The 20,295-nt window shown below is 37.5% G+C and overlaps 1 protein-coding gene across 3 annotated transcripts in view; it reads right to left on the bottom strand.

Moving 5' to 3' along the window:
* The window catches only part of TTC28 (tetratricopeptide repeat domain 28), a 1,879,863-nt gene that overhangs the window by 52,147 nt on the left and 1,807,421 nt on the right, over positions 1-20,295 (bottom strand). For 2 of the 3 annotated variants that reach the window (XM_044068299.1, XM_044068301.1), the window contains 2 exons: positions 15,455-15,478; positions 4,802-4,931 (listed from right to left, as the gene is read on the bottom strand). In XM_044068299.1, the coding sequence (XP_043924234.1) occupies positions 4,802-4,931; positions 15,455-15,478 (154 nt within the window). The remainder of the gene's footprint in view (positions 1-4,801; positions 4,932-15,454; positions 15,479-20,295) is intronic. The other variant, XM_044068300.1, reaches the window with a different exon arrangement.

The following is a 20,295-nucleotide window of genomic DNA, read 5'->3' as shown; positions in this document are numbered from 1 at the left end:
TCCCAATGGCTGCTGATCTTCTCTCTCTCTCTCTCCTTTTGTCCTGGGATACCCCTTTCTATTCCTACTACTGCTTCTGCTCCCATAATAAATAAACGTCATTCCCCATGGGACCAAACGCATTCAAGGCTACTCTGTTTTCCTTAGTTCAGTACAGCCATCTGACCAAATTTAGTGCTAAACAATATCCTGATAAGAAGGATATTTTAAGGTGACATCATCTCAGAAGTACAGTACTCCTTATGGTTTGAAATGCATGGACAATGAGAAATGCCTAAAATTACAGCTCCACTGCTGTAGATTTGAGAAAAACTTAATTGTCATGTAACAGAAGGTGCACTGCTGACACATGAAATGTTTGCTCAGCAAGAGTAAAGGACCAGCAGATATTCTGAAGACAAGCATGGCACCACGTGCTTACCACAATGATGCCAAGGTTCATCTGTGACTCCAAAAACAACAGAGCTATATAACAGGGCATCTGGGAGAAACCTTCTGATTTCATTAAACCATCTTCCAACCCAGTGAAAGCTGCTGTCCATCAGTAAAGCAAAATAATCCACTTTTGTCATCATAAACAACAAGGAGCCACCAAAGATTTCCTGAACTGTTCTATTTATTTGTGTGTGATTATCCTGAATTGCATTGCATTTACTCACTGCGACTTAATCCAAATCCAGTGCCAGGAATTATGAATTCTGATTGGCTGAAAATGATCATAATTTTCAGCATTGAATGACTCATTGCATTACAAAAGAATGTTCCTACAAGATAAAAAAAGAATGCAGAAAATGTTTTGAACAATAACAGCAGTTATCAGGTACAGCTTGAAGTCACTAGTGGGAGTCACAGTATCAAGGAACTGCAACTCACTCTGTTCATATATGACAATTTGCACTTATCTGATTTAAGGTGATTCATAGACATACACAAATTTCATGTCATTGGACTGCATTAAAAAAAAAAAAAAAAAAACTGCATGGCTATGAAAAACTTACCGAAGCAGCTCAAACAACTGCTCTACTGAGTGACCAAACATCTTGTGCTATTAGTACCTAGCAGACAATACAAATGCACCTGCATACATACATACACACACACACACACACACACACACACACACACACACACACACACACACACACACACACACGCACACACAAACAGAACAGACAGACAGACACACACCCACAAACAAAACAAAAAACACATGCATATCTTTATTACAACAGTGTCTGCTGAACAGGAGAGCTCAAGTACAGCAAAGCCATTACATTCCGTATCACTGCTCAAGTCAGACTCCCGTGTCTGATAACTGAGACTCCATATAGTCATGCACAGCTGAACAGACACACAAAAACACACATACACCCAGCCAGTACCAGCACACACATATATATATATATGTAAATATAAATATATATATGTGTGTGTGTATGTTTGTGTGTGTGTGCACCGTATTTCCCCGAAAATAAGACCGGGTCTTATACTCTTTCCCCCCGCCGAAATACGTATTAGGGCTTATTATCAGGGGATGCCTTAATTACTTCCCCGTACAACAATCTACATTTATTCATTTATTCACGTACAAAAATCGACATTTATTCATGTACACAAATCGGCATTTATTCATGTACACAAACTGACATTTATTTGGTACTTTTTGGTTATTGGGCAACAGTTCTAAGTAACGCGTTAACAGTTGTGTGAGAATTCTACATAAACAGTGCAACAAACATTTCACCTTCAGAATATCTACACCTTGGCTTTTACAGTGCAATATTTCATGCTTAACAGAAAGTGCAGAAAAATCTCAATACATGTGTATTGGAGGACGGGAATAAAACTGAAAAGAGAAGCAATCCATTGTGTTGCCCCGATAATGGAAATGTTATTCAAATACAGTCATGTCATCTTCTTCTGGAAGATTGTCATAAGTCTCCAACCCCTGAATTCTGACCTGAATATCTTGCGACTCCATTTCTTGTAGAACCATTGGCCCCAATCTGTCATGCCTAGCAAGAGAGTTCTCCTTAAATGAGCACTGCTTGTCTAAGTAGCCTGCTTGTAGTGCATTGGCAAAACAGCTGTCAGTGATTTTATCCCATGAATTTTTCACCCAAGTCATGACCTCTTGCAGGCTAGGCTTCTCAAAGTTTCCATGCTGATTTCTCTCCATTCTGTTTTCAATGTAGTCATTGAGTTCCATGCACAAATGGTGGTTGAATGGCTTATTTATTGCAATATCAAGAGTCTGGAGAAAGGCAGTCATTCCTGCAGGAATCATTATTTGATCTATTCTTCTCCGTGCAAGGAATTTCTTCATGTCTTTAATGCAGTGCATGTCTTTAATGCAGTGAGTGCTGGCTGAATCCCAGACTAGCAGACCTCTTTTGCCACCTCGCAAAACAAGTAGCAGCATTACATCGACCCACTTCCTTATAACTGCTTGTGTGCACCAGGCTTTTTTGGTTTCAAGACTGTAAATGCCTGAAACACATTCAATCTTATCTTTCTTACCCTTACTAATGATTAGAGGTGGGGTTTTCTTTCTATCTAGACCAAGTGCCAAAATACAGGTAACACGTGCACTCTCGTAAGGAAGTGGAGGAAATGTAGATTGACGAGACACCCCTCTGATCAATTGTTGTTTGAGTTCCTTGGCCCATAAACACTGCAGTTTCATTCATAGCAATCACGTTGGCGAGTTGGTATTTAAAAATGTTGATGCCATCAACAAAGGACTTGAATGCAAGTGCACATTTAATAACTTCAGTATCTTCCAGCTTGAACGGTGTTGTTGATCTTCTTAGAGACAGTTCATATCGCTGAAGGAAGCCATCCAGCCAATGTTGTGATGCTTTGAATTCTTCTGGGGATATTTCTAACTGTGGTGCCATTGCAAGGGCAAATGCTTGAATATCAGCCCTGTGCACAACCAAAGCCTTTTCTCTCCTGTTGGCAATCCATTCACAGATGATGTCTTCCAGCTCAGGAAATAATGGTTGCCGACGTAATCCACACTTGCACTTGTTAGCATTTCCCTCGTTAGCCTGTTGACTGAGGTTATCATATGCTGCACACCATTTTCGGACCATTCGGATATCTAACTTCTTCTCTTTGTAGAAAGCCATCAGATTCTTTACCCGGGAGTCCTCCACGATTCCTTTCTTGTACTCAAAGGAATAGCTCTTTCCTTTTGCACTCATCTTGTCTGGGGGGGGGGGGTTAATTGAAGACTTACGAGACTGGAGTGGCAACACAAAATGGCGATGGTTAAGAAGACACAACCACAGCCGTTTGTTATCAAGTGCACGTGCTTTACACTCATTGTCTGTACTTTGACCAATCAAAGTACACCTGCCAGTGTTTATGGGCCAAGAGTGCGAATGATAATTAGGGTTACAGTAAGAATCGTGGAGGACTCCTGGGGAAAGAATCTTATGAGTTTCTGCAAAGAGAAGAAGCTGGGTGTCCGAATGGTCCGAAAATGGCGAGCAGAGTATGTTAACCTCAGTCAAAGGGTGTCAATAATATTAATTTATAATTCAACACGTCTGTCATGTGTTGTTGACGATCTTAACTGGGGCTTATATGATGACCACCCTAGAAAACCATGCTAGGCTGTATTCACGACGAACAGACACACACACACACACACACACACACACACACACACACACACACACACACACACACACACACACACACACACAACTGAAATGCACATTTCAAAAATTACAATATGTGAAAATATTCAACTATAAATTAATTTATTATCCAGGACTGGGCACTGATCATGCAGGATCAGTTTAAGGCTCAGCCCAGGAAGTTAATAAAATGTGACAAGCTTCCAAGAAATTCAGTCAAGTTCTAGTGTAGTTACAAATAGACTAGTGCTACAGAAGGCTGTCAATTTATATTATCTGCCATTTGATAACCAAGGTAGACCACTGATGAAGATGGACCTTTAAATGATAAATAATAACAACAACATGAATAGTATTTACAAACCTATGCTATATATACAAGTGTTGGTAAAGCTGCTGGTAGCCACAATTCAGGGAGGGCAAACTTTGTATTTAGCTGTTGGTAGCCACAATTCAGGCAGGACAAACTTTGTATTTAGCTCTTGGTAGCCACAATTCAGGCAGGGCAAACTCTGTATTTAGCTCTTGGTAGCCACAATTCAGGCAGGGCAAACTTTGTATTTAGCTCTTGGTAGCCACAATTCAGGCAGGGCAAACTTTGTATTTAGCTGTTGGTAGCCACAATTCAGGCAGGGCAAACTTTGTATTTAGCTCTTGGTAGCCACAATTCAGGCAGGGCAAACTTTGTATTTAGCTGTTGGTAGCCACAATTCAGGCAGGGCAAACCTTGCATTTAGCTGTTGGTAGCCACAATTCAGGCAGGGCAAACTTTGTATTTAGCTGTTGGTAGCCACAATTCAGGCAGGGCAAACTTTGTATTGTGACTGGGTCTAATCTGCCATTAACCATCACAAGGTCTGCTGTGCTATCACTAATCCCTATGAACTTGATTGGGAGTTTCATCACTTGACAAGCTGTCTAAGTCAGTTGTAGGGACCTTAATATGAATATAATCTTTTCTTCTCACTCTTAAAAATGGTAGGCACAGGAAAAAAATGTAGTAAGTTTTTTATAGTTCCTGAGTCGAACTAAACAATGAATACAAAATATTCTAATTCTGCATCATCAAGCCTGAGAATCTACATTTCTTAAAAGATCCATACATTACTAGACAAAGCTGTGAATGAGTAAAATAAATCACAGAGGCATACCTAAAGCTGCCAAGAACTCATGGCACCCAGGCAAACGCCACAGCTGAACACTGATTGAGACTTGGATTGGAGAAGAGGCAAAATCATGTTCTTTCTCACTTGTCTGTAATTGAACCAAAACCTGATGGAGCTGTTGGAAGAAACAAAAAAGTTTATAAATTCAAAAATGGAAGTGGTTTTTCCATCACTGAAAGGTACATATTTTCAACAAAGGGTACAACAAGCAAACAAAAAACTGTTCCCATTCTGAAGCTGACATAAGAGACCTTATGGTTGTGTAACCCTACCTACGATCTAAGTCATGCAGACTGAAAAACACCTTTTATTCCACTGGCTATCCTTACTTTTATGTCATAATATAGTCCTAATGTTTCTGTGCTACTGAATGGCAAAACAAATCAACAAGGAAAAGCACTGATTTTTTTTAAATTATCGATGGACTGACTTCCAAAAAATTCCAGAATTAATGTGTAATGAATTTGAATGTATTTATTTAATTTCTATTTGATAACTAAGTGGGCTGGTCTACTTATCCTTTTCATTCACAACCCAAACAGCTTTGGTGGTACAACAAATCTAGTTACTATAATAGTGTTATTAAACAAAAGAGAAAAACAAGGAACAAGTCACGTGATACAGTGTTTTGAGTGGAAAGGTATGTATAAAATAAATTCTTTTGTACAGTAAATTAAGATTTACAACAACTTTACAGAAAAAGTTCTAAGCGCCATTTATACAATATTTTAATGCCACATAAAGTCTAGACCATACCATGTGTTTAAGCATGGAATAATATTTGTATAATCAGTTAGCTTCATTGTGTAAATGTTCATTTCATGCAGACATGAAGTCCTATAAAAAATGACTGAAGATTCACATACCTTTCTTATGATAAAAAGGGAATATTTATGTAACCGTGTTGCAAGGAAATAGAACAAATTAGTGAGATTAATGTGAAAGGGCCAGTGAAAAGACTGGTTATCAGGAACCTTCATCTTCCTCACAAAAGGAAAAAGTTAAAGAAAGAATGCCTAAGTAAGAGATGTCAGAGACCTTTGTGGCAGGGAAAGATTACAGTAGCACATTTGCACTGTTTCCAGGGCAAGGGCACCGGGGGCTCTATGAGACCTTGGAGATGGAGGGTGGTAACAGAAGGGAGGAATGGCTTCTTCCACTCCAACTGGAGCACACTTCCTGTATACCCCAATAACACAAAGTGTATGCTTTATCACACTATCTGTGGTCCAACTGCCAAGCAGGAGAGAACTCCTAAGTGGAGGATTTTTGGTGCATATTGAATCCAAACATGAGTAAATGAAAGGTAAACCAGTGCAGCTGATGTGATAGACACTGGCTCCACCCACATGAGACATCTGATAGCATGGGTCCCTTGACTGTTCCAAAACTGAGACAGCATGCCAATCCCCTCACAACAGATAAGGATGCACTGGGACAACACTTTTGAGCTGAATTTATTCAGGGAGATAATTGTTCTCCAAGATTACCATCTATTCAGAACTCACTGTCATTCACATAGGAACTCCACAAGGTAACGACTTGAAATGTCAGGACCCTCTAGTGCGAGTCTAGAAACCTGGAGAATGAATGGGTGAAAAAGTGGACTTGCACGTATCAAGTTTGAGATGGCCATGTCTCAGTATATTCTCTTTTCTCAGAGGTATGGCAATCTCAGAGTGAGTATATAAGTTTGACAGGAGATGGCTTGCCCCCCCACATTGAGGGGTGCAGGGGAGCTTGTGCCTTGCAAAAAAAGAAGCTTAAAGGAGAAGAGCAATCTTCGAATGTCACTCGTTACTGGGATTTTCTGTGGGGTTTTTTTCTGGCTTGTCAGCACTCAACATTTCAAGTGCCAACATTTTACCAAGGAGTCACTCCAAGCAGGAAGTCTGCAATCCAGAAGTATATCTTATCCTAATCCTTTGTATTTGAAATGGCACCATAACAGATAGCTATCTTCATTGGTTTATGGTACCCATGTAGATGGCATCACTGCGCACTTTCAAAGAGGCAAAACTGGTAAAAAAAAAAAAAAAAAAAAAAAAAGATGTATAAGCATTACTGCAATAACATCCATCACCTACCTATGTACAGTGGCAGCCATAAGCCTGTTCCCTGTAGAAATACCAGCACGATGATCCTAGAAGGACAAATTAATTCAGAACTGTCTAAAATCTATGATGATAATAAATGAAAATGATAAAAACTATGCAACAAATGGAGAAGCTAGCAACCAAAAAAGTGGCAAGTTATGAAGAGGGAGCACTTCAACTGCTCTTGCCTATGTCTGTAAGATGTATTCAGCTCCAAGCATTTGGTTTCATTAACATACCCCTCCAGACACAATTAAGGAACAGAATCAGCAACAAACGAAATGATTCCAATGATCAACCCCCCCCCAAAAAAAAACTGCTCCCAAAACAGAATTAAAAAGGAAGTATTTTCCTAGCAAACATAGACAATATCCAAAAGAACACAGTAGTGTTCCAAGACAGCCTAGATGATATTACCGTGACAAAGTGCACCATTCCCAGACTCAGACATACTGTTAACGGATTTCCCTACATTTGCTTGAGTGTCAACTAACTGACGCTTCAATAGGAAAATCATGTCTGAAACTACAGCTTGTCAAAAGATCTTTAAAATGCATCTTTCACAGAGGGCAAGCCCCTATACCACCACATCCTACTCTTTACTTAAAAGATACTAATTCTGCAGTCACACAACCATGGAGAAAGGAGGGAAAAGTCACACACAATAAAATAATGTTAACGCTTAAATAAAAATTCCACAAAGAATGTTTTTATGGGGAAAAATCACCAAGTTTATCATCAGTAAGCTGAAACTGAAGAGTTCAAGACTTATGCAGTTAAGACTCAAAAAAACAATAATGACATGTTTCCAAAGTTCTAATTAATAAGACAGCCTGCTTTCCTTTGCAGTAGACCTCACAAACTGATGCACCAAAGATGAGAATGATGGCTTCCCCTAAATATCCTCTTTGAATAATCATCATCCTGAGTGCCGTATATCCAAAAGACAAAACAGTCACCACAAAATCACAAAAGTTACAGATTCTAAAATAAACTTGACCTGAAGCTCAAAATCAAATAATGGATTTGTTTAAAGACATATAACACAGAATCACATAATAAAGGAGATCAAAAACAAAGAAAAGAAAGGCATTTCAGAGGGCAAGACTTCCTGCTTCCCTATACAGAGAACTGCACTTCCTTTAAACTGCCACTGTGAGACAACACCACTGCAGGAGAAGAGAATGCTTTGATTTCTACTTCTCCCATTTCCCCAAGGTTGTATGATGTCAGAGTAATGAGTGTGCCATCGTTTGGATGAGACACTAAACCAAGGTCTCATCCAACCTATGTCATTGGTTGCTCATGCTCAGGTGGATGTAAAAGATCCCATGGCACTTACCAAACACAGAAAGGGAATTTCTCTGGTGCTCTGACCAAATTTCTCCTAGTCAGTATGAATAGCACCTCAGCTACCTCCTGAAAAGAGGCCACTGGACTAGTGGGATCAACCCAAACCCTAAAAGGGTAAATAAAACAACAACAGGAGTAAGGTTATAACATATACTGCAATACAGAAAGGGGGAGGGATTAAATATTATAAGAGTAGGCAATGTTAGGTGAAAAGTGTAAAATGCCATTAAGAAATTAATTGCTAAGTGGTATAAATGTGGCTGAAATTGCAAGAATCTTAGATGAGAAGCACAGGATGCACCACTTAATAAGACACAAGAAACAGCTGAAAAGCCTATGACTGATCTACAACAAAACAAGTGCACTTAGCAATGGTGGTGATTTGGCACCTTGATATTAAAATGAGCTTATATGGCACACAACGTTTTGCAAACAAATGAATTCCACTTCTAAATATTACATTTTTCAGTTCCTAAAGGACTACACACTATGAATTCACTAATAAAGTAGGCACTTCTTTATTACCTCACTTGTACACTGCATTCTGTAAGATTAATAAAAAAGGGAGTACAATATCAATATTCAACATATCGTTCAGTATTCCCTGAGGTTTTGCATGTCTGGAGTGAATGCGTTTAGATTTATCAGATTTCCTTTTTTGAGATTTTGTAATTCAGGACATAGTGACTACAAATATTTCATACATCTAGTTGAAAAGCATATCTACCACTGTGATCTCCTATACAGTGTTCATTTGCTTCCATTTACTAGCTGAGTTACTGTGCTAATCAGCACTCAATTATTCAAAATTATGTGTGGTCATTGCCCTCTACCCCAGACCAATATCAATCTTATAAATAAAAGAACCATCACACTCATTAAGAGAAACTCAAGATGATGGGATTAGTTTGATGAGACCTTGTTTTGACAGTACCATAGGGGAGAGATCCTTCACTTATCCCAGGCCTGTGACTTGGAATCAACTACCTGGAGAAATATGTTCTCTAAGGTCATTTTCAATGTTTATTTGATAATAGAATGGCATAAAAGAAAGTGTACAATCCTGAAATATCTCTGGTAATGACTAGTTGTGAAGACAGAACCACATACCAGGCTCCTGACTGTCTACTTTATGTAGAATACTTTAACTCCTATACTTCCTGGTAGGGACACAATGTAGTAAAACTCATATGATTTTATGAATGTCATCATTTAATACTCGAATATCATGCCATTTCAAAAACAATTATTTTTAACCTGCAGAACAAAGAATGTACAAAGAATATTTCAAACCCCTGATAACTAGAAAGTAAGGATTTAAACTCTTGTATATGTGGGATCTGTGTGTACATAAACTTGTAAACATGAAGGATAACAGTTTGTATAACGTTTACTAAGAAATATTACTTCTTGAGGTGTGTAACAATACTTACACACTTTACAACTTCACTCTTAAGTCCATAACTATAAATATATACTTTTACAAGTACACCTTCCTAATAAATGATCTGCCATGTGTTATTCTTTAGACTACATTGTGTGTGTATGTGTCAAGGAAGCTGGTTTTATTTAACATTTCCACTTTATTTTTCATGTCTTAGTATGTTATGTGAAAAAGAGCACTTTTTAATTTCAAATAAAAGGTGGAGTTGTTTATTTTTGGACTTGTGCTCGGTTCTCTCCTGCTGGTGTGGGGTACAACATGAGATTGGTTGGTTTATAGCAGATATACTATGCTTCCTGTGTAGTCAATACAGCTAAGCAAGCTGAAAGATGTAGGTAAGGCAGTACAAAAAGCCAATAAAATATCTGAAGGACTAGTACCATCCATGTATTACATAAATATATAGAATGGTTACCCTTATTAAAGTTCTAAAAGCAAGCATTAAGTAACTGCGCCATAGTGAGGTAGTGACATATTAAATACCCTATAACAACCTTCTTATAAAGGGATTCAGACATGAGAACCTCACAATATCACAGTTAAGCAGTGACTGTATGCTCAGACATATGGCTGCAAGTGAAACTAGCTATATATTAATTAAACCATAGAGAAGTAAATTTTTCATTTTCCTTTTGTAGTACGAAAACAGAATGATATATCACCCAGTTTGATACAAATACAGTGATACAACAGGGCATCATGCTTGTTTGTGCTGTGACTAGTTTCATACCTTTACACTAAGCTATGCTGCAAAAGGTTATATGAAAATAATGTGACAAACACTCCAATATGATTACGAACTTCCTGGCAAAGTTTAGTTACTGGCAACCTTCTTATATTGTGGCTGTGAGTTCCAAGAACACAATCTGCTCTCAAGGTTCCTTGCATGCATATAACATAGGACTGCAGCAAACTTGGGGAAGTGCTTCCTTCTGTAAGTTTTCTGCCAGACATTCTGAAGCATGGCAGTTACAAAGAGCAAATTAAAGTCATTTTTTTCTCTGGGTGTGCACATCTATGAGCATAGTATAACAGAACTTTATCTTTTCATTTTTAACAGAGCATTTCAGGCATAAAGGCATAATCTGTGAACATTTCCTGCAGATGAGGTAACTTTGCCAGCAGCAATGTACCTTATTTATAAAAGTTACTCAAAGTACTTGGTTCAGGCCAACAGGAATACTTTAAGCCAAACTCTGCTTTTATCTTCTTGCATAGGTTATAACTAATGAAAAATATCAGGTATTACTAAAACAGCAGTGAAGAAACACAAGGTCCTTACTACCAAGGCTGGAGATGAGGACTGGCAGAAGATTGATGGGGGTCTTCAGTGGAACTGTAAGAAAATGCTTAAGGTCACACTAACTGGCCCAGTATGTCCTTTTCTGTCACTGCTTTTATGTTTCAATTTATTATCTCTTTCTAATGTCACTGTTATTAGCAAGCCCCCTTTCCTTGTCATAAATTGTTACATCATGTCAGTCAATTACTCATTAAAGACGGTTTCAAGAATCTGTTAAGAGTCCCAAATACTGACAGTTTCAGTGCAGTGGAGTTTTGCATTTATTGTATTCCCTTTCTTACTCAGGGGCTTCTTCTGTTTTCTTTGCAGAAGCTACCACTACAGATTAAAAAAGGACTTTTAATGAAATTTAAAACAAAACTATTTTATGAAGTCCACCAGGATGTAGTTTTTAACATTCCCAGCAGGCATACCCATGGAAACCAGGAACTAATGGGAGCAATTAATTCCTTGTGTTATAACAGAAATGTGAGACTGCACTGACAAATGGCATCTTCAAAATTCACCCAATAATTTCAACAGTTCAGCTAGTAAACTGCTAGTTTTTGAAACGTTAAAAAGAAAGACAAGAAATAAAAGATAATATTTTATAGAATTAATATTATACTTTTAAGTGCAGTCAAGTGTACTAATGCAGTCTATTTAAAGAAGAAACCAAAGGTAAAAGTTATGAGGAAAAATCAGTGCAATTTTTGTTAACTGCCATCTGATCTTTAACATCACCTATAAAAATCTTCTGCAGGTGTGACCTCATTTCAACTTCTCTTTAGAATAACAAGGTGCAAATCCGCAGTGATGGTGCTGCGGTGGCATTGTCGCCTCACAGTAAGATGCTGTCCGGTTCGATTCTCAGCTAGAGAGTCTTCTGTGTGGAGACATGCGTGAATGGGCATACCTTTGTTGAAGGTTGTGCGTCAGGGTTGGCAACTCGGCATGTAAAAATCAACTGCCAATCATTAGCGGACCGGAGTTCCGCTGTGGTGACCCCTAACCGGGAAAAGCCGAAAGACACAACAACAACAACAAGCTGAAGGGAAAGCATGCTCAACTCCACTTAATTTACACATGCTAAAAGGTGTTTGTGCTTATTACTATTTACTATGAATATGGAGCTAAGATGGAATTTAACACAGCATGCATGAAAGCTAACCGCTACTGTACATTCTGCTCTGATTGTGGTGTTATACAAAGAAAATAATGACATCACTACAGGCTGATATGGATGACAAATATGGGCAGGCCTGCAACAGTTGGGGGGGTGGTGGTTAAGAGGAATTCTGTTGTATTCTGCTACCATCTCTGGTAGAATATCGTAGCCTATATAAGAAGTTTGATGCTCAAGAATGTTTCTCTCTCAAAACTGCAAAATAATTGTGTGTGATTTAACACATGTAACAGTGCACTTTAAAGGTCATTATTACACATTTAGAGAACTGTTTTGTAGGGGGCAATCCTGCCTGCCTCACCACACTCCTGCATCTTATATATACTAATGCCAATATTGCCGTACCCCACAGAAGAGGGAATACTCATTGCCACAGCAAGTTTCAAATGTTTATATGTCCCAGAAATAAAACTTAAATTCTTGCAGTTCTAAGGATCTCATTTACAGTCCTCCAACACACAGTGACAACCTCAATTCCATTATCCACCCCTTGAGTGTACACCTGATCCACTATTCAGTACTACCACAGTTTCTTGTCCTTCCACTTGATTCCAGGGTTGACTGACTCCAAAAATAAGAAGCCTCACAATTTACCTTTAATTTGGAGGACTTTCCTGTCTAAGGAATAAAACTTATAAGTCATCTGATGAGATTCAGTTATTCTGCAACCAAGAACTGGATTGGAGGGGTACCAGTTGTATGGAGTTTGCAGCTACTCCCTTTGTCTGCATATGTTTCTGCTGGGTATACTAGCTTCCTTCAAATTCCAAACATATGGCATAGGCAAATTGACAATCCTCCTAACTGCCTGCAGGTGTGCTTGCCATGTGTAATTCATCTGTATCCTATCCAAAAGTAGTTTCTCCCCAACAATCCTGAAGCAAATATTAGCGAATAAACAACTGAATGAAAATATACCCATAGGTGAAGAAATAAAGACTTGTATACATCAAAGAAATCAAAAAGTGAACAGTGAACACACAAAAAGAAAAACTCAGATGAGAACTTCAAAATGCCTGCAGTAACTGTCTAACTGACACACTGTGAAATGAAGGCACCAGTGCACAGCAGTTCATGCTGAGATAGAAAAGGAAATAAATCATTCTAGCAGAGTGAGGAGTAATGTAAGGAAAAAAACTGCAGTACAGAAATATTATTTTATATATTTATTTATTTTGCATTGTGGTGCATTCTTCATTGCCTTAGTTACAAACATATTCCACCGTTCTTTCACCAAGGGGACGTAACTTCAGGGAAAGGGAAATACTTGATTTTTGCTAGAAAAACAATTAATCTTTTCCTGACAAAGCTGTGTGACTTCATTGCAAGAACATTTAAGATGTAGGTGGCTAGGTACAGCAGGATTTGTACTCCTGCAAAGAATAAATAGATATTTTACTATTGTATACTGCCATTGTTGTTTGTTACAGCTTTGCACTACATGTGGTTACTGCAGTTCTTTGGTCAATCTGCTTTGCTTCCGGTTATACATGTTTTTTGTCACTTTGAGAACACACACACACACACACACACACACACACACACACACACACACAAATATCTATCTATCTATCTATTTATCTATCTATATAATATGTGGGTGTAAGCATGCATGTCACTAGGCTTTATATGAATGTGATAACTAAGTTTCAGCAAAAACACGTATAACCATGCATATTTTTGCTCTATTCACTCATATATATATATATATATATATATATATATATATATATATATATATATATATATATATACACGTGTGCGTCTATACACATATATATGTATGTGCTTGCATGTGCATGTAGATTTTGTCTCTCTCTCTCTCCTAGGCTTGTATTCAATACAGTACAGCACTGTCACCCAGCTGTGATCACTGTGCATGCTACTATCACCTCCTGAGGTTGTGATTCTGCTTGCAAATGATGCAGGGATTTTGCTGCATACAGTAAACAGCATTTAATAAAAGCATGTGTCTTCATCCTCTCTCGGACTGCTGTGTGGCATTATGATCTTATGTGATTTATTGCATTAAGAAGCTATAAAGCCAATATGATGTGAGTGGTAGGTGTACTAGTTTGTGTATGTGTGTGTGGGGGGAGGTCAGTGGATATGGGGTTTATTCATGGTGCTGTTCATTGCAAGTTTGCATCTATCCTCTGCTGACTGTTCATGTTTATCACATGACAGGGTATTCCAGATTATTCTCTTGGGCAAGGCCATCAAAGACCATTCAAATGCCAGTGAAGACATTAGTGAACATGATGGGGCAGTGTTTAGTTCAGTGATACACCACTGTGTTGAATGCTTACAGAGCTCCACCATTTGTGTGGTATGCATACTTGCACAGAAGTTAATGGTCTTATGTGATTTCCAGGGCCAATGTCAAGATCCCTTGCCCACAGCAAGGATAATCAGAACACTCCATTTATTGTGTTGCCAAAAGAGTACACCTTGAAATATTTCAATCTTCTGGTAATGCCTAAATGCCTACCAACCTGAATGTAAGGTCTTCATCTGTGCCGGAATATCAGAACTACAGATCGACACCTTGATTCTGCTCTGACTGGCAAAATGGTTCTCACTCACTCCTAAAACCAGTCCTACTGCACACTTACATTTTGTCCTTTCCATTCATTAGTGGTTTTGTAACATGGTTTTACTTACATGCCAGGGCTCCAGTGGAGGCCAACAGGCCTAGTCTGGAATGCAGTCAAAGTTGGAGGAGGGACATGTGCTAATTGATGTCATAGTATAGACGAAGGTGGGGGTAAAGTGTAGGTCATTAAAAATAATCTCAACTGCCTGGATGGTACTGTGCTTGTATATGTCTAACTCCTTTATGATGGGAAATGGAGGCTTTGGGAGAACATCAACCTAGCAGTCAACATGGCCAAAATTAAAACAAAACAAAAAGAAAGGTAAGAAAATATTAATCACAACTGGTGAAATGTGTGCTGTATGACATTATTGAAGTTAGTTCTGCCATTTCTAATACTTACCTGTATAGTACTGTACTGTTTTGTTTTTTTACTCATTTTAATACACATGAAACAATGTAATCTAAATAAAGATGAGCTGTCATATCTAACCATTATAACTGTTTAATATCATGTTGATACTTCTTTGTTTCTATCCTCAAGATGTTATGTCTAATCCAAGTAAGAAATGCTACATTCTTAAAATGCTGCAATGCCATCTAAAAATAAAAATTAGAAATGATGTGCGTCACTTCATTTTAACAAAAGCTGGGATGTTTTTCAATAGTAAGCACACTTACCATTCCAACCATATTTTTAACAGCCTTCAGAGAGCAGGTTAGCAGAAAGAAAGACAAAAAGAAATATACTTTAGAGCCATGCATAAAAACTTCTGCAGCACCATTAGCACAAATGAGACATTCAGGCGCATAACATTTTATAACACTGGAAGATTGTGGTTTAGAAAATACAGCAAGGTGTTAATTATTAAGATCCTTAGTTAAGCCAGCAAAGCTTAGACTGTGGGTGCAGTTTTTCAACTAATTATCTTTATATTATGACATGACTTCAAGCAAATGGTATATGGTGCATCAAATCTCATGAGCTGAATCACTGTCATTAAACAAGCACTCAGGTTATTAGTTAATTAAACAAGACAAAAATCTGAAATAATTTCAGTGGCTGTGACAGTCACCCTTGGTTGCTTTTATATGCAGTGGAATATATGCATTTTTTTTCTTAAGAGGAAATATTCTGACAAAGCAGATGAGAGCCTGAATCGCAATGAATAGGATTGTGACTCATTTTTTCTGAATAAGTGATAACAACATGCAATATCTGAAATGAAAAGCAATGCCTTTTATGATTATTTCATTTAAAAACTTGGCTGTTGAAGAATTTTAAGGTAAGAAACAAGTTATTCATAAAACAGATTACCATTTAAAAACTTGAAAAAATAGAACAATTAAGCCTTAAGAAAATTTGTAATACAGAAACAAGACGAAAAACATCTAGAAAAATGGTGCTATGTGGCTGATAAAGAGATTTTAGCAAGAACATGAGCTACTCTCCCAGATGACCTGGATTCAGTCAGTGGCCTGGAAGGGATGAGAATGAACCACCAACACCAGCTCAGCCGTCCTAAGAGAGGGACAATGTGATGGCAGTGTCTAGTTGCAATTGTGCCACCTGATGGAAGGACAGGCACTGCAGCTCCTATAACCTATTGCTCCATCTGGGACTCTGAAGATCCATAAGACTGAATGTGTTGATATGGGATAAAGGTTTAATGGTCATGGGGGAAGGAAGATGATAACCTAAAAAATAAATCTTACAAGCAATAATTTAAACTTTCATCTATACAAAATCTGGACTCTCTTACACCACTCTTCCCATTAGAGTGCTACATTGATAAGATTCTAAATATCTAAGCCCACATGCTTTCCAAAGAGCATTTTTTAACAGCATCAAATCAACTCAGTTTTTAAAATATTTTATAAATCTGGATGAGAATATCTGAAGCAAAACTACTTCTGCATTGTATAACCTGACTGCAATAATGGAAGACACGCAAACGCTGGAAACAGTTCCACCAAAATCACGAATATGTGGGAACTGTTCAGTATGTGGCAGGGTGAAGAACTTAAATGGTTGTAAAATTAATGGTAGACTTTATAAGGCCACAGAAGTTTTTAATTGTAACTCCCAGGGTGTTGTATATATATATATATATATATATATATGGATGTCGAGATACTAAGTGGTATATTGGTTAGAGTAAGAGAAAGGTGAAGGTTAGAATAATGGAACATTTGGAAGATATCACAAGGAGAAATGCGACTAGTCCTTTAGCTAATCATCTTGTGTCTGCACATGGGGTATTTGAGACTAGCATGTTCTTTAGTGTGTTTGCATGACCATTTTTGAAGTATGGGGGTAGCTTTAAGGATGAACATAATAGACTGGAGTGCAGAATTATTATTCATTTTAGGACACATTATCTAGGGAAATGAATACTGATAGCAATTTAACTTTGTAAAACAGGATTTTATAAATAAAATGTATGTAGGAATACTGTTAAATATATACATATATATGAATATATTTATATTTAAAAAAAGTTTTCTAAATGTTTATTTTTTTGCATAAGTGGGGATTGGTTTAAATATTTGGAGAATGCTTATTTATTGATGAATTGGTTAAATGGACGATTAATTATCTTGCAACAGCACTTGGTGTATAAATTGGGTGGTTGTATAATGTTTAAATCATTTCTTAGAAGGTGAAAAGCCAAGGTGCCGGAATAAATTTCTATTAGATACTAAGCCTTGTTCCTTTTTATATTTTGGTGGAACTGTTTCCAGCTCTTGTGTATTTTCTATTTTATTCTTGTTTTTTTTGTGCAATAATGGAAGACCTGACTTAAATGTTAACATTATTCCTTCTGGAAATCTTGTCGTTGATCTAGACTATCCTATTTCCTCATATCATACTTTGCAAACTCTGCAAAAAAGTGAAAGATGACGGATATCTTGCTCATATTGTCACCTACCTCACATACATTCCCTAATACCAACCACATAAAGGAACCTGTCATAACCTAGTTTAGAAACACACAAAATGTACACCATGCATGAATACTTACTCTAATGTGAACTTGTTTTCCTGAATTCAAAAGCACTATTAGGGCCATCTCCTTGCTTAAACTTCAACATCTGATATTTACTATTTTTTTAATACCAAAACATGATCTCCTTTTAGTTCTAAACTTTTTCCTGTAGGACATTTCTTAAATATAAAACTCAGTTAGTGCACCCATGGTAAAATCAAAGCATGACACAAGGATAGCTTTGTGTTTCACTTTTGATCAGCTTAACTGACTCACTAAGACATACATACCCCATTTTTAGCAATGATTTGGGAGCAAAAGGGAACTATGAGATGTGCCATATACAGGAAGGGGGTATTTGGAATTTAAAATCAGGTATTACATTTTGGAACCAAGAACTTTAACCCCAGTGCTGTGATGCCTCACTTTTACAGGATCGGCCCTACCCAGAATTCATAAAATGGAAGGACGGCATTGCCCATTATCTAGTCTTCAACTAAACTAAGATTACAATCCTGGTGATGTTTTCTCTGTAAACATACTTTTTCTGCTGTTCTCATTCAATTTATTGATACAAATTTGGCCTGTGACATGTCAACCGGACTTACTGTGACATGCAATCACAAATGATTTCAAATTTAAATGAGAGTATTCTGGGTTAATTATAATTTATACCCAACTCACACCTACAGATCACATGGAATTTTTATTCCTGTGCAGATGCGCTTTATAATACTTGTGACTTTAATGGACTCACTAAATCTATGTGATTATCAGTTCATTTCCCTGAGTGCAATGTTCTTCTTCTATGTATTAGAAATGTTGAACAATTCTTAAAAATATCAATGTTATTGTTATCTGTACTTTTCAAGGCATCTTTGGGAGCTTTTCTCCTCTTATCTTTTAATCTCCAAGCATTAAAAAATCATTGTACTAACCTTTAAAAATAACAGCAGAGGCACTGGAAGAGGAACATTCTTATTTGTCACAACAGAGGGCCTTTGTATACTAGACCATAATGTAGTTAGTGGAAGCAAATCTTTGTGTAGATTTAGTTTATATACTTAATAAAGTATGTACTCATAAACAGGTCTGACTTCATAAGGATCATCATCAATCTAGGATGAGCAAAGCTAAATTTGAGGGCCTAAATCATAGCACTATGCCTGAATCATAACAGTTAAGAGGTATGGTCCCCTCTGAAAATGGGTATTGCCCAGTAAACATAACCTTGTTAAACATATAAATATATTACAACTAATACTGTGTTTACTCATGCATCCAATCAGCTAAGGACATGCCATATTCCTAACCTTTAGTAAAGTGAAGCACTGGTAAACAATACGTTCTGTTCCAATACTATTTGTTTTATAGAGAAAATTAGAATTGTAAAGAAGTCTGAGGTGCTGATCCTACCATTAGATGATTGAATCAGCTTATATTTCACTATAATCTTTATAATTTGGTTTACATCACATTTATTGAGGCTCATACTTGACAAATGTTTATTAAACAATAGCTCTTTTCCTCCATTTTGCTGGCTGTGCTGACATAAACTGCCAAAGAGAATATGTCAGACAATGTAAATCAAGCATACATTATTCTCACAATAGAAACCCTAATAAGAGTTTTCTACTTTAGAAATATGACATGCCCTGGACCATTACGTAAGTGTGCGCTTCTTAAGTCACTCTCTACTACTAACTCCAACAAAAGTGGCAAACAGAGACGTTGCTTCATTCAGGAACCATTTTTCATGCGGGTGTGGCAATGTACTTTATCACAACTACTACACACAGAGAGCAAGAGTACACAGAAGTGCATTAACATTCTCTACCTTATAAACAGGCAAAACTTTCAAATGTACAAGTTTAGAGTGTCTTTCATGGGATTCACATCAGAAGCCTGAATGATCACAAGCCTGTATCGCATAAGACGGAAGACCAAAAGCCTGAAATTTCATAAGCCTGAAAACTCAAAAGCCTGACTCCCATAAGACTGAAAACAGATAGGATACATATACTGAATGAAGACAACACAAAACAGATTACATTCCACCAAATATAAGCAGGGGGCAAAGCCCCCTTGCACCCCCCACACCCTCTGTTACATATATATATATATATATCAACTCCAAGATTGCACTTCACTACACTAAAGTGCAATCTTGGAGTTGATATATTTAATTAGCAGGGGGTGTGGGGGGCGCAGCCCCCCTGCCTACACTTGTTGAAAACTGCTATCCTTTGTCTTGTATGTGTTTTTGTGTGTCATTTTTTGTGTTCTGTATATTTTCAGTCTTATGGGATTCAGGCTTTTGAGTTTTCAGGCTTATGACATTTCAGGCTTTTGGTCTTCCGGCTTATGCAATTCAGGCTTGTGATCATTCAGGCTTCTGAAGTGAAACCCTTTCATGCCATCTTGGCAATCACCCCACAGTCATGTTGACAGCCTGGAACAATGCACTGGGACTAGTCTGTAAGTAACAAACAGATGGCAGCCAGAAGCTAATGTGAAGACATAAATGAACTT

This window comes from Protopterus annectens, chromosome 4.part0 (genome assembly GCF_019279795.1).
Source record: "Protopterus annectens isolate FY-2018-M chromosome 4.part0, PAN1.0, whole genome shotgun sequence".
Lineage (NCBI taxonomy): Eukaryota > Metazoa > Chordata > Ceratodontiformes > Protopteridae > Protopterus > Protopterus annectens.
This window is presented reverse-complemented; position numbering and strand designations above follow the sequence as displayed.